This window comes from Mustelus asterias, chromosome 21, assembly GCF_964213995.1.
Source record: "Mustelus asterias chromosome 21, sMusAst1.hap1.1, whole genome shotgun sequence".
Classification (NCBI taxonomy): domain Eukaryota; kingdom Metazoa; phylum Chordata; class Chondrichthyes; order Carcharhiniformes; family Triakidae; genus Mustelus; species Mustelus asterias.
Window position 1 is genome coordinate 46712349 of NC_135821.1, and position 18689 is coordinate 46731037.

The 18689-nt window shown below is 46.2% G+C and overlaps 1 protein-coding gene across 1 annotated transcript in view; it reads left to right on the forward strand.

Moving 5' to 3' along the window:
- csmd2 (CUB and Sushi multiple domains 2) overlaps nucleotides 1-18689 on the forward strand; it is a 1866499-nt gene that overhangs the window by 1721392 nt on the left and 126418 nt on the right. Inside the window, exons 50-53 of the mRNA XM_078237109.1 lie at nucleotides 933-1118; nucleotides 6384-6578; nucleotides 13728-13901; nucleotides 14767-14940. Coding sequence (XP_078093235.1) covers nucleotides 933-1118; nucleotides 6384-6578; nucleotides 13728-13901; nucleotides 14767-14940 — 729 coding nt within the window. The remainder of the gene's footprint in view (nucleotides 1-932; nucleotides 1119-6383; nucleotides 6579-13727; nucleotides 13902-14766; nucleotides 14941-18689) is intronic.

Below are 18689 nucleotides of genomic sequence, written 5' to 3' on the forward strand. Positions count from 1 at the left end.
GAGGCGCCCCTGAGAAGTCAGGGGCAAGGGGGGGGGGGGGGGCACCTTGGGCAGTGCCAGCCTGGCACTCTGGCAGTGCCCACCGGCCACCAGGATGTGTCAAGGGTTCAGGGCCAGAGGGAGGTTTGGCTTACTGGGGGGCAGGGCCAGATCAGGGGTGGGCCATTCGGTGGGGGGAGGGAAACCACTGCGCACTCTGCACAGTGATCAGTGAGGAGGGGGGGCGCTGCGCACTCTGCACAGCAATCGGTGGGTGGAAGGAGGGAGGGACTGCTGCTGCTCTGCAACGGTGATCAGTGGGGGGCGGTTGGATGGCAATCATTGCACCCAAAGGTGGGGATCCCCAACAGCCACTGAACTTGTCAGTAGCGCAGGGGCATGGTGGGGGCGGGGGGGGGAGGGGGGGCTGCTGGGCCACGGCGGGGGGGCGGGGGGGGTGGCTGCTGGGCCACAGAGGCTGGCTATAGCAGCAGAGCATTGACACGTCTCTTCTGCTCTCAGAGCACAGAAATCTGCACATGCGCAATGGCCCCCCCACGCTACTATCAGCTGGCTTTCTGGTCATTTAGGCCCTGCTCGCTCCCCCTACTGGTGGAAAACAGATCGAGGGTTTTTTTTTTATTGCACAGAATGCATCAGATTCGCCAGGTGGCTTTGCCAAAAAACAAGGATCTGAAACTTTCCTGTTTTCACACACTCTGGACTTAGGATTTTGTTGCTAAGATCACCCCCAACGTGTGTATTTGACCACTGGGTGTGACAATGCATTGACCAGTGGCAATGCACTGAGCCAGCAATGTGCTGTGCCACACAATGCTATCACCTTTAGTCTCCCCCTTTGTGTTACAGCAGCAGCATTATGTATATCGATGAAACTGTTAATATTGATGCACATTAAACTTCAAACAAACCTGACGCATGTTCCTTTTCAGCCATTTCCTGTGGTGTTCCAAAAGCCCCCGTGAACGGGACAGTCTTTGGGAGAGAGTACACTCTCGGAACGAGGGCCATCTATCAGTGTAATGAAGGATATAGATTACAATCTGGTGATCAGTCAACTGCTGTCTGCCAGGAAAATGGAAAATGGAGCAACAGCGATAGTCCTCCACAATGTGTGGGTGAGTGTGCCATTGAGAGCTCTGCTTCACAGCTTCCAACAACAAATCACCACGTGAGTGAAGGAGAAGGGCAGATTGATCTGCATTCCAGGGGTTCGATCGTGCAACTGGTTAGGCTTTCAACATATTCTGGCACAGGATTCTATCTGCCTATCTGTCAGTCTCTCTCTCTCTCTGATCACACCTGCCCTATTGACTGATTGTATCTTCCCTAACCGGCCAGGATTCTCCAGCCATTCACGCCGTCAGGGTTCTTCAGTCCCGCTGCTGTGAAAGGAGATGTGGCTGAGCGCCAAATTCCCCATCCACGCTTGCAGCGGCGGCAGGGCGTGAATGGCCAGATAATTTTGGCCAAGGTCATCATTCATTGGCCCTGAAAATTCCCCCATGTGACCGATCGAACCCTAAGGAAGATATCTGACCATTTCCTAAATGGTATGAAACTGGGAACTGTGAAGAAGCAAAGGTTAAGGGGACCTAAATACAGAATCACTAAAAGCTAGTGTTCAGGCATAATAAGAGAATGAAAATAGCTAATGTCGGTGGCACGGTAGCACAGTGGTTAGCACTGCTGCTTCACAGCTCCAGGGACCTGGGTTTGATTCCTGGCTTGGGTCACTGTCTGTGTGGAGTTTGCACATTCTCCTCGTGGCTGCGTGGGTTTCCTCCGGGTGCTCCGGTTTCCTCCCACAGTCCAAAGATGTGCGGGTTAGGTTGATTGGCCATGCTAAAATTGCCACTTAGTGTTCTGAGATGCGTAGGTTAGAGGGATTAGCGGGTAAATGTGTAGGGATCTGGGGGTAGGGCCTGGGTGGGATTGTGATCGGTGCAGACTCGATGGGCCAAATGGCCTCTTTCTGCACTGTAGGGTTTCTATGATTCTATGATCTTGGTCTTTATTTCAAGAGGATTGGAATAAAAAGGAATGGCTGTTATTTTACAGTTACATGCACTTCTGATGAGACCACATTTAGTGTAAAGCATCCAAATCGGGGCATTGTACTTCAGGAAGGATCCCCTGGCCTTGGAGCCGTGCAATGCAAATTCACCAGCCAGCATGTTACTGGGGCTAAAAAGGGTTCAGTTATAAGTCAGAAGTCTCACAACACCCAGGTTAAAGTCCAACATGTTTATTTGGTATCATGAGCTTCCGGATCACTGCTCCTTCACCAGGTGAGTCACCTGATGAAGGGGCAGCGCTCCGAAAGCTCGTGCTACCCAAATAAACTTGTTGGACTTTAACCTGGTGTTGTGAGACTTCTTACTGTGCTTAGCCCAGTCCAACGCCGGCATTGCCACATTGCTTCAGTTATAAGGACAGATTCCAAAGACTGTGCACATATCCACTTGAGTATAAAAGATGTAGAGGTGACCATTGACATGTTTAAGCTTATTAAAAGAATTGATCGATTAGGCTGAGAGAGAGAGATTGTTTCCGCTGATGGGATCCAGACAAGACAGCAAAACATTAAAATGAGAACAAATGACTTCACCACACAAAGGGCACCAAAATCTACAAGTATCCCTCTGCTGCCCCCCACCCTCAAAGAAAAGGATAGAATAATTAAACATTTCAAAACTAAGATTGATAGATTTTTATTAGGCAAGTGGATTAAAGGTTACAGAACCAAAGCAGTTACGATACAGATTCACCATGATCTCATTGAATAATGGAACAGGCTTAAGGGTCAGAATCGTCTACTCTGTCCTGCTCATTCCCCATTAAAAGAATTCATAGGCTGTGCTGCAATGAAGGGTTTGGGCTGAAAATTTCACACTAACTGATCCACCTGTGGAATCTTTTCCTAACCTCATCATAATCATTGTTTGGTATGGTTATCTTAAATTTGTAATGTCACATTGTCATATTACTTAATCACTGGAAAAGATAACTTTAGAATCATAGAGGATTGCAGCATGGAAACAGGCTCTTTGGCTCAACCTGTCCATGTCACCTTTTTTTTTAACCAGTAAGCTAGTCCCAATTGCCCGCATTTGGCCCATATCCCTCTATACCCATCTTACCCATGTAACTGTCTAAATGCTTTTTAAAAGACAAAATTGTACCCGCCTCTACTACTACCTCTGGCAGCTTGTTCCAGACACTCACCACCATCTGTGTTAAAGAATTGCCCCTCTGGACCCTTTTGTATCACTCCCCTCTCTCCTTAATGTGGCGATGCCAGCATTGCTCTGGGGTGGGCACAGTAAGAAGTTTCACGACATCAGGTTAAAGTCCAACAGGTTTATTTGGCAGCACGAGCTTTCGGAGTGCTGCGCGACTCACCTGATGAAGGAGCAGCTCTCCGAAAGCTTGTGCTACCAAATAAACCTGTTGGACTTTAACCTGGTGTTGTGAGACTTCTTACTGCTCTCACCGTAAACCTATGCCCTCTAGTTTGAGACTCCCCCACCTTTGGAAAAAGATGTTGACTATCTAATTGATCTATGCTCCTCATTATTTTTTAGACCTCTATGAGATCACCCCGAAGTCTCCTACGCTCCAGGGAAACAAATCCCAGTCCATCCTGCCTCTCCTTACAACTCAAACCATCAAGTCTTGGTAGCATCCTAGTAAATCTTTTTTGCACTCTTTCTAGTTTAATAATATCCTTTCTATAATAGGGTGACTAGAACTGTACACAGTATTCCAAGTGTGGCCTTACCAATGTCTTGTACAACTTCAACAAGACGCCCCAACTCCTGTATTCAATGTTTTGACCAATGAAACCAAGCATGCCTAATGCCATCTTCACCACTCTGTCCACTTGTGACTCCACTTTCAAAGTGCTATGAACCTGTACCCCAGATCTCTTTGTTCTATAACTCTCCCCAACGCCCTACCATGAACTGAGTAAGTCCTGCCCTGGTTCAATCTACCAAAATGCATCATCTTGCATTTATCTAAATTAAACTCCGTCTGCCACTCATCAACCCACTGGCCCAATTGATCAATATCCCGTTGCAATCCTAGATAACCTTCTTCACTGTCCACTATGCCACCAATCTTGGTGTTATCTGCAAACTTACTAACTATGCTTCCTAAATTCATGCAGAAGGAGTTAATTCTACCCATTCTGTCTCTGGTAACTATTTGAAAAAGCTATCCAATTATTCCCACTATTCAGCTCTTTGTCCACAGCCCTGGGAATTTCTCCTTTCCAAGCATATTTTTGGTTTGAAAGTTATTGCAGAATCTGTTTCCATCACCTTTCCAGGCAGTGCATTCCATTCATAAGTTTTAAAAGGTAAAGTGGCCATAGTCCCAGGTGACAGGTGGTGATTTTAACCTGAGGATTAGCACAATTCAGGCCAGGGGCAAGTTGAGGTTTATGAATAACTCAGCCGATACGGGAATTTAACCTGTGCTCTTGGCATTGCTCTGCGTCATTAACCAGCCACCTGAGTTAACAGACCCCCATTCATAAGAACTTGCTATGTAAAGAAAAGATTGCTTTCATCTCTGGATTTTTGCTAATTATCTTAAATCTGTGTCCTCTGGTTACTGACCCTCCTCCATGTGGAAGCAGTTCCTTTCCATCCACTCTGTCCAAACCTCCTCATAATTTAGGACATAGCTAAGAATTCTCTCCTTTCTCTTGATCTTGTTTAATTCTTGGTGAAACATTTTTTTTCAAAATACATTTTTGTTTGTACTTACACTGGGAGTTACCTTCTAATTGTCTCATCAGTCTTTCCTTGTTGCAATTATTAACAAATGTCTATTCCAATTAAGATGTGAAATGTAGAATTATACCCCCCCACCACCACCACCTTCCAGCCTTGATGCAATAAAGCGTCTTGTTAAGATTACATAGCTGAAGTCTTTGTGAATTAACTCACTTTGAGTTGACAAAGAGTTGCTTCTACTCAGATTATTGACAAAGCCTGGAAAATAACCATTAAACAAATGGAAACTATTTTTTGCAGCAGCTGCCATGTGTGCGGAATGAATGTGCTTCAACGAGTTATCAAAAGCTTTAATCAACTCAAAATTTGTCAGCAAAGTACCATTTATTAAGTGGGCTGGTTTAAGAATGCCTCATGATGAAGAATGTGGCAGGTATTTTCCAGGCAAAATTAGGACAGGAAGAACAACCTTATACCTGCATAAGCACCTTTTGTGGTCCCATGACATCCCAAAATGCTTCATAGGTAATGAAATATCTATTTCCAAAATACCTATTCCGAAATACCCATGCCCGAAACTCATGCTGGTTAGGTGCATTAACCATGCTAAATTCTCCCTCAGTGTACCCGAACAGGTGCTGGAGTGTGGCGACTCGGGGATTTTCACAGTAACTTCATTGCAGTGTGAATGTAAGCCTACTTAAGACACTAATAAATAAACTGAAATATAGTCAGAGCTGTTAAGTAGGGGGAAAAAGGGGGGTGTCGGTGGTCTAGCGGTATGATCACTCGACTATTAATCCAGAAATTTAGTTAATGCTCTGGGGACTTGGGTTTGAATCCTGCCACGGCAGGTGGTGGAATTTAAACTCAATTTAAAAAAAATCTGAATTTAAGGATCTACTGATGGCCATGAAACCATTGTTGATTGTCGGAAAAACCCATCTGGCTCACTAATGTCCTTTAGGGAAAGAAATCTGCCACCCTTACCTGGTTTGGCTTCCATGTGATTCCAGAGCCACAGCAAGGTGGTTGACTCTCAACTGCCCTCAGGCAACCAGGGATGGGCAATAAATGCTGGCCAGCCAGCAATGCCCATGTCCCATGAATGAATAAAATAAAAATACCATTATCAACCATCTTATTGAGGGATGCCAGTGCTGAGAATGGAACTGCTTGCTCCACTCATGTTCGTGGCAAGCACTTCCAGGTCACCTTAGTGAAATAGAGCATTCTTAGCTTTTCCATACCGCACCATTGCCATTCATTCATCAGATAATTAATGCTCAGTTATTGCAAGAGATCTGCTGTATGGTCCCGTCATCAATGGGAGCTATATGAGGAATGTGCGACTCTCTCAGTCTGAAAGAGAGGGGAATCTTTCATTCAAGAATTTGTGGGGTGCATTCATGAGGTAGAATTTAAAAAGAAAGAACAAAAGTAAATTAATAGATTGCAATATCTTTCTTATTTACTGTAAATCATAATGGGGTATTGACAAATCTTGAAATCACAGAGAAGGTTCATTTTAATTCTTGAATGATCAACATGACAACCGATCAGAAAATTGCATAACTCTGCGAGTAATGAAGTGATAAACTGCTATTGATTGTTGTTCAACCTATATTGTTCCAGCTGTGACATGTCCTGAAGTTAATAGTATCCGTGTGGAGCACGGGGACTGGAAGCTGCTATACGGAAACCCAAATCAATATGGAGCCCAAGTGATTATCATTTGTGACCCAGGGTATTACCTGCAAGGACTTAGGGCCATCAGCTGTCAGGCTAATGGGACGTGGAATGTGGGAGATCAGAAGCCCAGCTGTGAAAGTAAGTATGTGATCCAGCACGCTATCACAGATTAGTGATGGAAAACATTAGACATGGTGGCTGTTTCGTCAAATCACCTTGCAATAAGAAGAATGGTTTACTTTTGATTGCTTGTTGGTCTGTTTACAGACTGAAAAAGGTTGCAGCTGCTGATTGGTATTTATGACTGACCCATCGAATGGTTTGAACTATATTAGAAATTATTACCTCGAGTCATTGATGAGCCGAGTGCTTCAATACCAGTGCTGTGGTAGGTAATCCTTGCACAGTGGCACAGTAATTGGCACTGCTGCCTCACTGTGCCAGGGACCCAGGTTCGATTCCTGGCTTGGGTCACTGTCAGTGTGGAGTTTGCACTTTCTCCGTGTCTGCATGGGTTTCCTCCCACAGTCCAAAGGTGTGCAGGTTAGGTGAATTGGCCATGCTAAATTCTCCCTCAGTGTACCTGAACAGGTGCCACAGTGCGGCGACTCGTGGATTTTCACAGTAACTTCAATGCAGTGTTAATGTAAGCCTACTTGTGACACTAATAAATAAAATAAATAAGTAAATCCAAGAAAGGAGGATTCCTGATCCACAGTCTGGGATGTAGGTGACCATAGCTAGACAGCATTTAGCACTAAAGTTACCTTTCACATTCATGGATTAAGGAAGGAAAAGATGGCCAAGTTCATCATTGTCCTGTCAGCTTTCTGTCAGTGTGTGCGTGTGTCGGGGGGGGAGGGGGGGTCTCCACAGTCCAACAGGCTGTTCACACATCCTGAATGGTGGCATGGACAATGATCCCTATATTCATGGGGAAGCAGAGAGGGAGGCCGGATACGTATCTGAAAGACAAGAAACCAGGAAATACAAGGAAGGCAAAGATCCTGTCAAATTTAACGTCTGGACTTCATTGGTCTCTTTTTTTAAACTCCTTTCCCACTGGGCAGCCAACCAGATTGAGAGACTAGCACAGTGGTTGGCACTGCTGCCTCATAGTGCCAGGGACCCGGGTTCGATTCTGGTGTTGAGTGACTGTCCGTGTGGAGTTTACACGTTTTCCCGTGTCTGCATGGGTTTCCTCCAGGGGCTTTGGTTTCCTCCCACACTCCAAAGATGTGCAGGTTAGGTAGATTAGTCCTGTTAGATTGCCCCTTAGTGTCTCGAGATGTGTAAATTAGGTGGATTAGCCTTGGAAAATGTACAGGGTTATGGGGATCGGGTGGAAGGGGGGTAAGCCTGAGTAAGATGCACTTGCCTCTGGGTCTGTACTCGATGGAGTGCAGATGGATGAGGGGGGAATCTATTGAAACTTACATAATAATGAAAGGCCTGGATAGAGTGGATGTGGGGAAGATGTTTCCATTAGTAGAGGAGACTGGGATCCGAAGGCACAGCCTCAAAGTAAAGGAGAAACCCTTTAGAACTGAGATGAGGAGGAATTTCTTCAGCCAGAAGGTGGTGAATCTGTGGAATTCATTGCCACAGAAGGCTGTGGAGGCCCAGTCATTGAGTGTATTTCAGGCAGGGTAGATAGGTTCTTGATTGGTAAATGGCTCCAAGGTTACAGGGAAAAAGCAGGAGATTGGGGTTGAGAAACTTATCAGCCATGATTGAATTGCAGAGTAAACTCAATGGGCTGAATGGCCTAATTCTGCTCCTATAACTTATGGTCTGTTTCGAAGAGTCAGTGCAGACTCGATGGGCCAAGTGCTTTTCTTCTGTACTGTGGGAATTCTCTGATGCTATGACAATCGCTGGAATCTGATGAAGATTGTAGGTTGGTGGTGCTTTGGGGTGATTATACATCAGTGAGGGTGGAGGGATTCAGGGAAATGTCGCTTTTCATTCGTTCCTGATTGAAAGTTTTGGTAAGCCAAGGTAGCGAAGCTGTCAAATGCTACCTTTAACTTTAACAGCAGGCAGATATCATTTATATGCTTTTAAAATGTCAAACTATATACCCGGAGCACTTGGCTGATTGGCCAGACCAGTTTTGAGGTTGACCCAGTTCTTTTGTAAGGTCAGGAGCCCTTGTCATCCAGTTCCATCATTATATCATCAGTATATCCTCTTCAAGCATTAGTATCTCAATGAAAATAAGTTCACCAAGATAAAGACAGAGAGGGGGGGGGGTCTTAAAATGAACTTTAAGGCTAAAATTTTCCAGCCCCATCCCCCCTCCCACAGCAGAGACTGTTTGCCATCGGCTGCCAATGGGATCTTAGAGTCCCGCAAATGTCAATGGTAATTTCCCTGACTCGCCCGTCACACCAGGGAATCTGCGGCGGGGGTCAGTTTTGACAGGATCCGAAGAAAATCCAATTCTTCATTGCTGTAATTCATTCTTAAATATGTATTTAGTGTACACTCCTCTATTCCATATCCAGAACAAAAAGTTATTGGCAGGCTGAAACTATGAAAGTGAAAATGATTCCAGTTAATTTGTGACAAAGCATGTTTAACGTGGAAATGGAATTTCTCTACTATTCTTACACGTTTGTTAAATCAGTACCAATGTTTTTATACAGAGGGTGGTGAGTGCCTGTAACACACTGCCAGGGGTGGAAACAGATACAATAGCAATGTTTAAGAGGCATCTTGATGCATACATAAATAAGGAATAGAGGGATATGGACCGCGTAGAGGCAAAAGGTCTTTAGTTTAGAAAGGTGTCATGTGTCAGTTAAGGATTGGTGGGTGTAAGTGCCTGTAAGTGCCAGGTTGAAGGGCCTGTTCCTGTGCTGTACTGTTCTTTGTTCCTTTATTGGTGTGTTAATCAGCATCAGGAGAAATTGGACACAAACTTGTTAACCAGTTCACCATATATATGTCAGAGCTTTCATGGATGGCAGACATTTCCCAAAATTGTCTGTCTTTTGGTCTTATGTTTGCAAAATGCCACGAGGGTTCTGACTAATTAAGTTTTACTTTAAGGAATGCATTCACATCAAATCACTTTAGGATGATTTCTGTGTTCACCATCTGGACAGTAAGTTGGCAGGGCAGACCAACTGATAACAGATGATACAAAGCTGGGTGAGAAGGTGAGCTGTGAGGAGGATGCAGGGATGCTTCAGTGCGATTTGACCAAGCTGAGTGAATGGGCAAATACACACCAATGCAATATAATGTGAATAAATCTGAGGTTATCCACTTTGGTAGCAAATACAGGAAGGCAGATTATTATCTGAATGGTTATAGATTGAGAGAGGGGAATGTGCAATGAGACCTGGGTGTCCACGTACACCAGTCACTGAAGGTCAGCATGCAGGTGCAGCCAGGTGGTGAAGAAGGCAAATGGTATGTTGACCTGAAAGCGAGAGGATTCAAGTACAGGAGCAAGGAGATCTTGCTGCGATTACACAGGGCTTTGGTGAGACCAGACCAAGAATATTGTGTGCAGTTTTGCCCATCTTATCTGAGGAAGGATGTTCTTACTATAGAGTGAATGCAGTGAAGGTTTACCAGACTGATTCCTGGGATAGCAGGACTGGCGTATGAGGAGAGATTAAGTCGGTTAGGATTATATTCGGTGGAGTTTAGAAGAATGATGGGGGCTCTCATAGAAACCCAATAAAATTCCAACAGAACGAGACATGGTAGATGTAGGAAGGATGTTCCCGATGGCAGGGGAGTCCAGAACTAGGGGCCACAGTCTAAAGATATAGGGTAAACCATTTAGGACTGAGAGGAGAAATTTCTTCACCAAGAGAGTGGTGAAATGTGTGGAATTCACAACCACAGAAAGCAGCTGAGGCCAAAACATTGTATTTTTTCAGGAAAGAGTTAGATATAGCTCTTGGGGCTAAAGGGATCAAAGGATATGGGAGGATGGTGGGGTCAGGCTATTGAGTTGGATGATCGGTCATGATCATAATGAATGGCAGAGCAGGCTTGAAGGGCCGAATGGGCTACTCCTGCTCTGATTTTCTATGTTTCTATCATGCCTCAATTTAAACATTCCCTTTTTTGTTTTCAAATTCCTCTATGGGCTTAACTTTCCCCACCTCATTGTGCCATACAACCCGATGAGATCTCTGTGCTCCTCTGGTTTGAGCATCTTGTGTGTTTGTGATCTAGATTGCTCCATTTGTAGCAGTGACATTGTCAGCGGCCTAGGCTGTGAACACTCAAATTCTCTCCGTGTACCTCTCTGCTTCTCTAAGACACGCCTTGAAACCTACCACATGAACCGACCTTTTGGTCACCTCTCTGAACATCTCCTTTATAACAACAGAGCAAATTAGAAATGCGCAGTAGGTGAAGAGATCTGTGAAGAGAGTTCACCTTCAGGTCATTCATGACCTTTCATTAGACCTTTATCTCCCCACAGATGCTGCTGGACCTGCTGAGTATTTCCAGCAGTTTCTGGTTTTATTTCCGATTTCCAGTGCCAATGGGATATTTTGCTTTTGTACGAATAACTCCATATATGATTTGGTGTCACACTTTAGTTGATTATGCTCCTGTAAAGTACCTTCTCTCATTCTGCAATGTTAAAGATGCTTGCAGGTTGCAGGTCATTTTTCGTTTGTTTGTAGTAAGGGGAGTGACTCCTCATTATGTCTTTCACACAGCTTGGGTGGGATTCTCTCAAAATAATTTTAAGTGCTGAATTTGCGTAAAAACTGGAATAAATCCCACTGTTTTTTTCAATGGGATTTTCAAAATGAATCTCCCACACTGAGCGCTGCAGAGTGCACTGGCATGAATCTCATTAAAAAGCTGTGGGCGGGACCTATTCCCGCTGGAGAGGCCGGCAGCATAGCGCTGAGCGGGTTTCTGTGCATGTCAAAGTGGAGATCGATGCATGTGCAGTAACACTGCACTGCCAGCTCAATCACTGGCCAGACCCACGACTCTGCACTGCTGGCCGTGCGACCCACCCTCCCCCCACCACCTGATCGCTGGCCTCCTGGCCAGCCTCAGACACCCAGCCCCCCCATCCCCCGGGGCCCCCTTCAATCTCCAACCCCTCCCCCCCCAAGAAGTCCCAATCTCCCAATTCCCGCCACTGGCAGCCCCGATCTGCCCCGCAGCCCTGACTGCCCCCCTCCCGCCACAGCCCTGACCTCTTTCTCTTCCTCCTCCCCCCCTCCCCGCGACCCCGATGTCCAGCTCCGATTGCTGGCTCTCTGTCACCAAGCCCAAGTGCAGAGTGGACACCCCCATCAATCTCCCCTCTGCGGGGGACAGGGGGGGAGGGGGTTGGAGGTTGGGAAGCTGCTATACGGAAACCCAAATCAATATGGAGCCCAAGTGATTATCATTTGTGACCCAGGGAATTCTGGAAGATCAAAACCAATGCATCCCCCAACTTTTTTTTTAAAACCCTGGGATGCAGACCATCACTTCCAGCAGATTTGGCAGCCTTTCGCCCAATAATTTCTCTTGGATTATTTCATTACTAATGCTAATTTCTTTAAATTCCAAATTCTCACTGGTCCCTTGGTTCCCAATTACTTCTGGAATGCTTTTTGTATCTTCCACCATGAAGACAGATACTATATATTTGTTTAATACCTCTGCCATTTCCTCATTCAACATTATAATTTTTCCTCTCTCTGCCTCCAAGGATCCCACGTTTGCTTTAGTTTATCTCTTCATTTTTAAATAACTGTAGAAGCTTTTACAATCTATTTTTAGATTTCTTCCATGTTTACTCATCATATTTTCTCCTTCTTAGTCTTTTATTGAACTCTAAAATCTTACCGTTGCTGACCTTTATTATTCACTATGGCAAATTTATGAACCTCTTCCTTTAACCAAGTCTATCTTGAACACATATTGTTCACCACAATTGGTCCACTTTTCCTGTTTTTTATTCCTTAAGGGAGCATGTATTCATTGCATATTATGAATTAATTCTTCACATGTTTACTGTTGCTTATCTAGTTTTTATATCTTTTAATCTGATTTCTCAAAATACATTCACCAACTCGCCGCTCATACCCTTTAGACAAACCTTTGTTCTGGAGTGATATTAGTTCATAAACAAACTCACCAGGATGGAAATAGGCTTGATTCATGTCTGCACGTGTTCTCTCCACCCTCAGATATACAATCAACGAATCCCTACAATACAGAAGAGGCCATTCAGCCCATCAAGTCCGCACTGACTCTCTGAAAGAGCGTCTTACGCAGGCCCACCACACTGCCCTATCCCCATACATTTATCATGGCTAATCCACATTTTTGGACACTCAGGTGCAATTTAGCATGGCCAATCCATCTCACTTGCACGTCTTTGGACTATGGGAGGAAACCGGAGCACCTGGGGGAATCCATGCAGGCACTGGGAGAACGTGCAAACTCCACACACACACACACACACACACACACACACAGTGATGCAGTGAGGCAGCAGTGCTAACCACTGTTGCCACCATGCTGCCCTGACTAGTTGGCCTGTTTATCTTGCACAAAGTTGTGTTGCAACAATGCTATTGTGTTAATTATTAATGCAATCAATATTATTCCTATTGTATTCATGCTGATATTGCAAACACAAGATCTGCTGCATCTATTTCTCAAATATCTATATTATTCATTCAAAATATTTTGAACAGAATGCCAGACAACCTCCTTGGATGAGAGGTTAGACAGAGTGCGAGGTCTTGGGAGGTTAAAGTTGCTCCAAAGTGGCATATCTGAGGAGGGAATTTTGAAACCAAGTCAATTGTCTGAGGTAGAGGCTATAAATTGCCACCTAACAAGGCAGGTCTACTGAACTTCAGTCCACTGCTAATGATTGACTGACCAGACTGGCTCACCACTCGGTCTACTCCTGCAGGTTTTATCAGTGGAGTTTATCCTCCACTGATTATCTCTGCAAGCCTAACACTTAGGATGGTAATAATTGAGCAAAGAGGACAAAGCATGCTTACACGCGGAGGCAAACGGCATGGTTTGTGATGTTCTCTGTCCAACACATTTGGGATCCCGAAACCTTGGTTCTGCCTCCCTGCTCTGAAATGTTCGAAAATGGTGTCATTCTAGGGCAAACCATCCACATTGGACAAAATGTAATTCTAAATGTTATTTGGTTGGTAAACATTTAAACATGGCTGTGTCAGACTTCCAGCTGACCAGAAAATAGTGAAGGGAAGTGTTTTACAGATGTTGAATTGCTAAAATGAATTAATCCCTTTTGTAACTCTTCAGTAATCTCATGTGGAGAACTGCCATTTCCTCCAAATGGCAATAAGATGGGAACGTTAACGATATACGGAGCGACTGCCATATTTTCCTGTAATACCGGATACACAATGGTAGGATCCCGGGTGCGGGAATGCAAGGCCAACGGGCTGTGGAGTGGAATGCAAGTGAAATGTCTCGGTCAGTATTTACGTAGCAGTGTGAAAAACCCTCTATCTTGAGAGGTTTTTGCTCAGCAGATTTTGCTTGTTGATATTTGTGCGGAAGTTAGTGACAAAGAAAAATTTCAGTAAATACTAGTGAAACGTAGTTTAGCAATTGCCTGTGAAATTTTGCAATTAAGTGTGTGTGTTAAGCAAAGAGCTACTGGTCACTAATTCCAAGATGATCAAGTTGACAAGTTTAACATCTATAGATTTGGAGGTTTCCCTTTATTTCATTGAATTCCAGTAATGTGAAGATTCAGATACAGTACCTGGGATTAATCCTGGTACCTGGTGGCACAGTGGTTAGCGCTACTGCCTCACAGCATCAGGGACCTGGGTTCGATTCCCGGCTTAGGTCACTGTCTGTGCGGAGTCTGCACTTCCTCCCCGTATCTGTTTTCTTCGGGTGCTCCAGTTTATGCCCACAGTCCAAAGGACGTGCTGGTTAGGTGAATTGGCCATGCTAAATTCTCCCTCAGTGTACCCGAACAGGCACCGGCGTGTGGCGACTGGGGGATTTTCCCAGTAACTTCATTGCAGTGTCAATGTAAGCCGACATGTGACACTAATAAATAAACTTTGCCTACACAGAGCAGCTAAGTTCTAATTGTAAAGATGAGTTCCCAGATTAACCCTCCTGACTTATCACATTACAAAATTACTGCACCGGGACAGGAAAATACTAAAACTTGTCAACATGCTCAGCAGCAACTTGTAAAGTCTCTTCATGTAAGAAGTTAAAAGGCAACTATTGTTCCTTATCCTCTTTGAATTCTGTCCTTGAGTTGAAATCAATTACACCATATACGTTACTGATTGCAGCTTTTATTTTGCTTCAGCTGGTCACTGTGGGATGCCCAAGCCCATTGTCAATGGTCAGATAATTGGAGAGAACTTTAATTATCGTGGGACAGTGGTGTATCAGTGCAGTCCAGGTTTTCGCTTGATTGGAACTTCAGTCCGAATTTGCCAGCAGGACCACAAGTGGTCCGGCCGATCGCCTGTATGTGTGCGTAAGTATTGCTTCAGAATGTGATTTAATAATCAATGAAAAGAAACGGTGTGCCTCTGGTGAAGCTATTCTGTTTCTCTTCCTTTGCTACTAATCAAAATGTCAAGTCAACTGTTTCTTCCTTTCCTTGCTTGGTTTCTGTGTTCATTTACTTGACTCACTTGGGTAACCAATATTCTTTTTCATATAATGGGTTATTAGGCTGCACAGATGATTATTGAAGGCAAATCAGTCATCATACAGTACTTAGACACATATAGATTAATACTTAAAGGAGAAAGATATCAGAAGATATGAGTGTGGTGAACCATCGTTGGTTCCCACTGGATAGTACTGGGCCAGGGCTGGCCAGCACTATGGGAATGTATATAGGTTACTGTGGGATTGTACTAATGTTGTTGTTGGGCTAGGGTGGGATTGATACACCTGTGATTGTTACTGTTGTGGCACATCCCAGTCGGGCTCCGCCTCCTGGGAGAGGTATAAGACCCCCTGCTCGGACGGGACCCCTTCAGTCTGGGATAGTGTGTTAAAGTTCTGATAGTTCCATTGTTAGTTCATAAAAGCCTTCTTTTACCGAAGCTTTGAGCCTCGTGTCCAATTGGTGCGCATCAATTTTATTAACTAAAATTAAACTCTCGACGGAAGAAAAAAAGAAAGGAGAGTATGGAGCAAATCCTTAAGCCAGAACGTCTGATGCTAGATCCACGTGCGGTGGGCGCTTCTAACACCTTCGACCACTGGCTGAAGTGTTTTGAAGATTACCTAGCAGCCTCCGCAGCGGTCACCACAGATGATGACAGACTCCGGGTCCTCCATGCGAGGGTAAGCGACACAGTCTACCTCGCGATCCGTGCGGCCACCACTTACCCGAAGGCCCTCGAGCCTCTAAAGAAGCGCTATACGAAACCTCCTAACGAGATCCACGCTCGTTACCTCCTCGCTACACGACGTCGGCAGTCGGGCGAAACCATGGAGGACTACGCCAATGAGCTCTTGCAGCTAGCCAGGGGCTGTGACTGCAAAGCTGTGTCGGCTGAGCAGAGCATGTACGACCTCGCCCGAGATGCGTTTGTGGCTGGGGTCGGGTCTTCATACATCCGTCTCAAGCTGCTAGAAAAGGGGAATCTCAACCTGACCCAAGCCATGGAACTAGCTGAAATGCTTGAGGCGGCTTCGAAGAGCTTGGTCCTGTATCCGGAGAACCAGGTAGAGACAACGTGGCAGGAGCAGTCGCAAATCCCTCCTCGCCCCTCGGGCTTGAAGTGCAGTGTTATGGCGTGCTCCCATGTGGACCAGACGACGGCTGCAGCCCCATGCGGCCCGCGGTGCTACTTCTGCGGAGGAGCCAAACATACACGACAAAAGTGTCCCGCTAAAGCGGTAGTCTGTACCGCATGCGGTAAAAAGGGGCATTATGCGAAGGTGTGCAGATCGAAGCCCAGGAACGGCAGTGCGGCCTGTGACCCTTCGGAACGGGGATCATCACCATCGTCGTCGAAGTACTCACGGGGTTCGTCCACATGCGAGTCCAGGACGACGCCATTGCGGTCGACGGAGTCGGAGGAGGATGACCACCAGGGGTCGCTACGTTTGGAGCCCTCACCCATGTGCGATTCATGGGGGCGGCCATTTTGGTCGACGATGACCATGAGCGACCAGCAGGGGTCCTCAGCATCGACCACAGCTGCCTGCAGTGACGTTCACGGACCAACGGTGGCGTCGATCACCCTGGACCAGGCTAAGCCTCACAGGCTTGATTGTTCGATGATGGATATACAGGTAAATGATCATGCAATTTATTGTCTGTTTGACAGCGGGAGCACTGAGAGCTTTATCCACCCTGACACGGTGAAGAGATTCAACCTGCCAAACAGACAATCTCTATGGCATCAAGGTCCCGGTCTGTCGCTGTGCTAGGACGTTGTGTGGTAACTTTGAAACTTTGAAAGTGCAAGGCACAATTTACGAGCGTTTCAGGCTCCTTGTGTTGCCGCATCTTTGCGCACCAATTCTCCTCGGACTAAACTTTATGGTCCACATGAAGAGTGTGATCCTACAGTACGGTGGGCCACTCCCTTCGCTGACAGTGGGAGAACAGCTGCAGTCTCCAAATTGTCCAAAGCGCCCCGCCTGCAATCTTTCTACGTTAAAGATCACCACACCCTCTTTATTTCAGAATCTGGTACCAGGCTGCAAGCCCATCGCTACTAAAAGTAGGCGTTACAGCACTGAGGATCGGATCTTCATCAGATCTGAGGTTCAGCGACTCCTCAAAGAAGGGATCATACAGCCCAGTGTTAGTCCGTGGAGAGCACAGGTTGTGGTGGTCAAGAGCGGGAACAAACCCCGGATGGTCATTGATTACAGTCAGACCATTAACCGATATACGCAGCTGGATGCGTATCCTCTCCCGCGCATATCTGATATGGTCAATCAGATTGCGCAGTACCGGGTGTTCTCCACCATAGACCTTAAGTCCATCTACCACCAACTCCCCATTCGCCCAGAGGACCGACAATACACGGCCTTTGAGGCGGATGGTCATCTGTATAATTTCCTTAGGGTTCCATTTGGTGTCACCAATGGGGTCTCGGTCTTCCAGCGTGCTTTGGACCGAATGGTGGACCAGAACAGGCTGCAGGCTACCTTCTCGTACCTGGATAATGTCACCATCTGCGGCCGTGATCAGCAGGACCATGACACAAATCTCCAGAACTTCTTACGCACTGCATCTCGCCTGAATTTGACCTACAACAGGGAGAAGTGTGTATTCCGTACGCGCCGGTTAGCCATCCTGGGATACGTGGTGGAAAACGGGGTCATTGGCCCTGATCCAGACCGTATGCGCCCCCTTGCTGAACTTCCCTTGCCCGCTAGCGCAAAAGCACTGAGAAGATGCCTAGGCTTCTTCTCCTATTATGCGCAGTGGGTCCCCAACTACGCGGACAAAGCCCATCCGCTTATCAAGTCCACGACTTTTCCACTCACGCCAGAGGCCCAATTGGCCTTCATGGAATTGAAACATGACATAGCGAAAGCCACGATGCACGCGGTAGACGAATCCATCCCTTTTCAGGTGGAAAGCGATGCATCTGATTTCGCCCTGGCCGCCACACTTAACCAGGCGGGCAGGCCCGTCGCGTTTTTTTCCCGCACCTTCCAAGGCCCCGAAATTCGGCATTCAGCGGTGGAGAAGGAGGCCCAGGCCATTGTGGAGGCCGTCAGACACTGGCGCCATTACCTGGTGGGAAAGCGGTTCACCCTGATCACGGACCAGCGGTCCATGGCGTTCATGTTCAACAATTCACAGAGGGGCAAGATCAAGAATGACAAGATCTTGCGGTGGAGAATTGAACTCTCCACCTATAACTACGATATCATGTATCGTCCAGGGAAACTCAATGAGCCCTCGGATGCCCTCTCGCACGGAACATGCGCTACTACGCAGGAGGATCACTTGAACGCCCTCCATAATGACCTGTGCCATCCTGGGGTCACTCGGCTCTACCACTTTGTCAAAGCCCGCAACCTGCCTTACTCGGTGGAGGACGTCAGGTCGGTGACGAGGAGCTGTCGGATTTGCGCGGAATGCAAACCGCACTTTTACCGACCTGACCGGGCACATTTAGTCAAGGCCACTCGCCCCTTCGAGAGGCTGAGTGTTGATTTTAAGGGCCCCCTTCCCTCAACAGATCGGAACGTGTACTTTCTGAACATAATAGATGAGTACTCCCGGTTCCCGTTTGT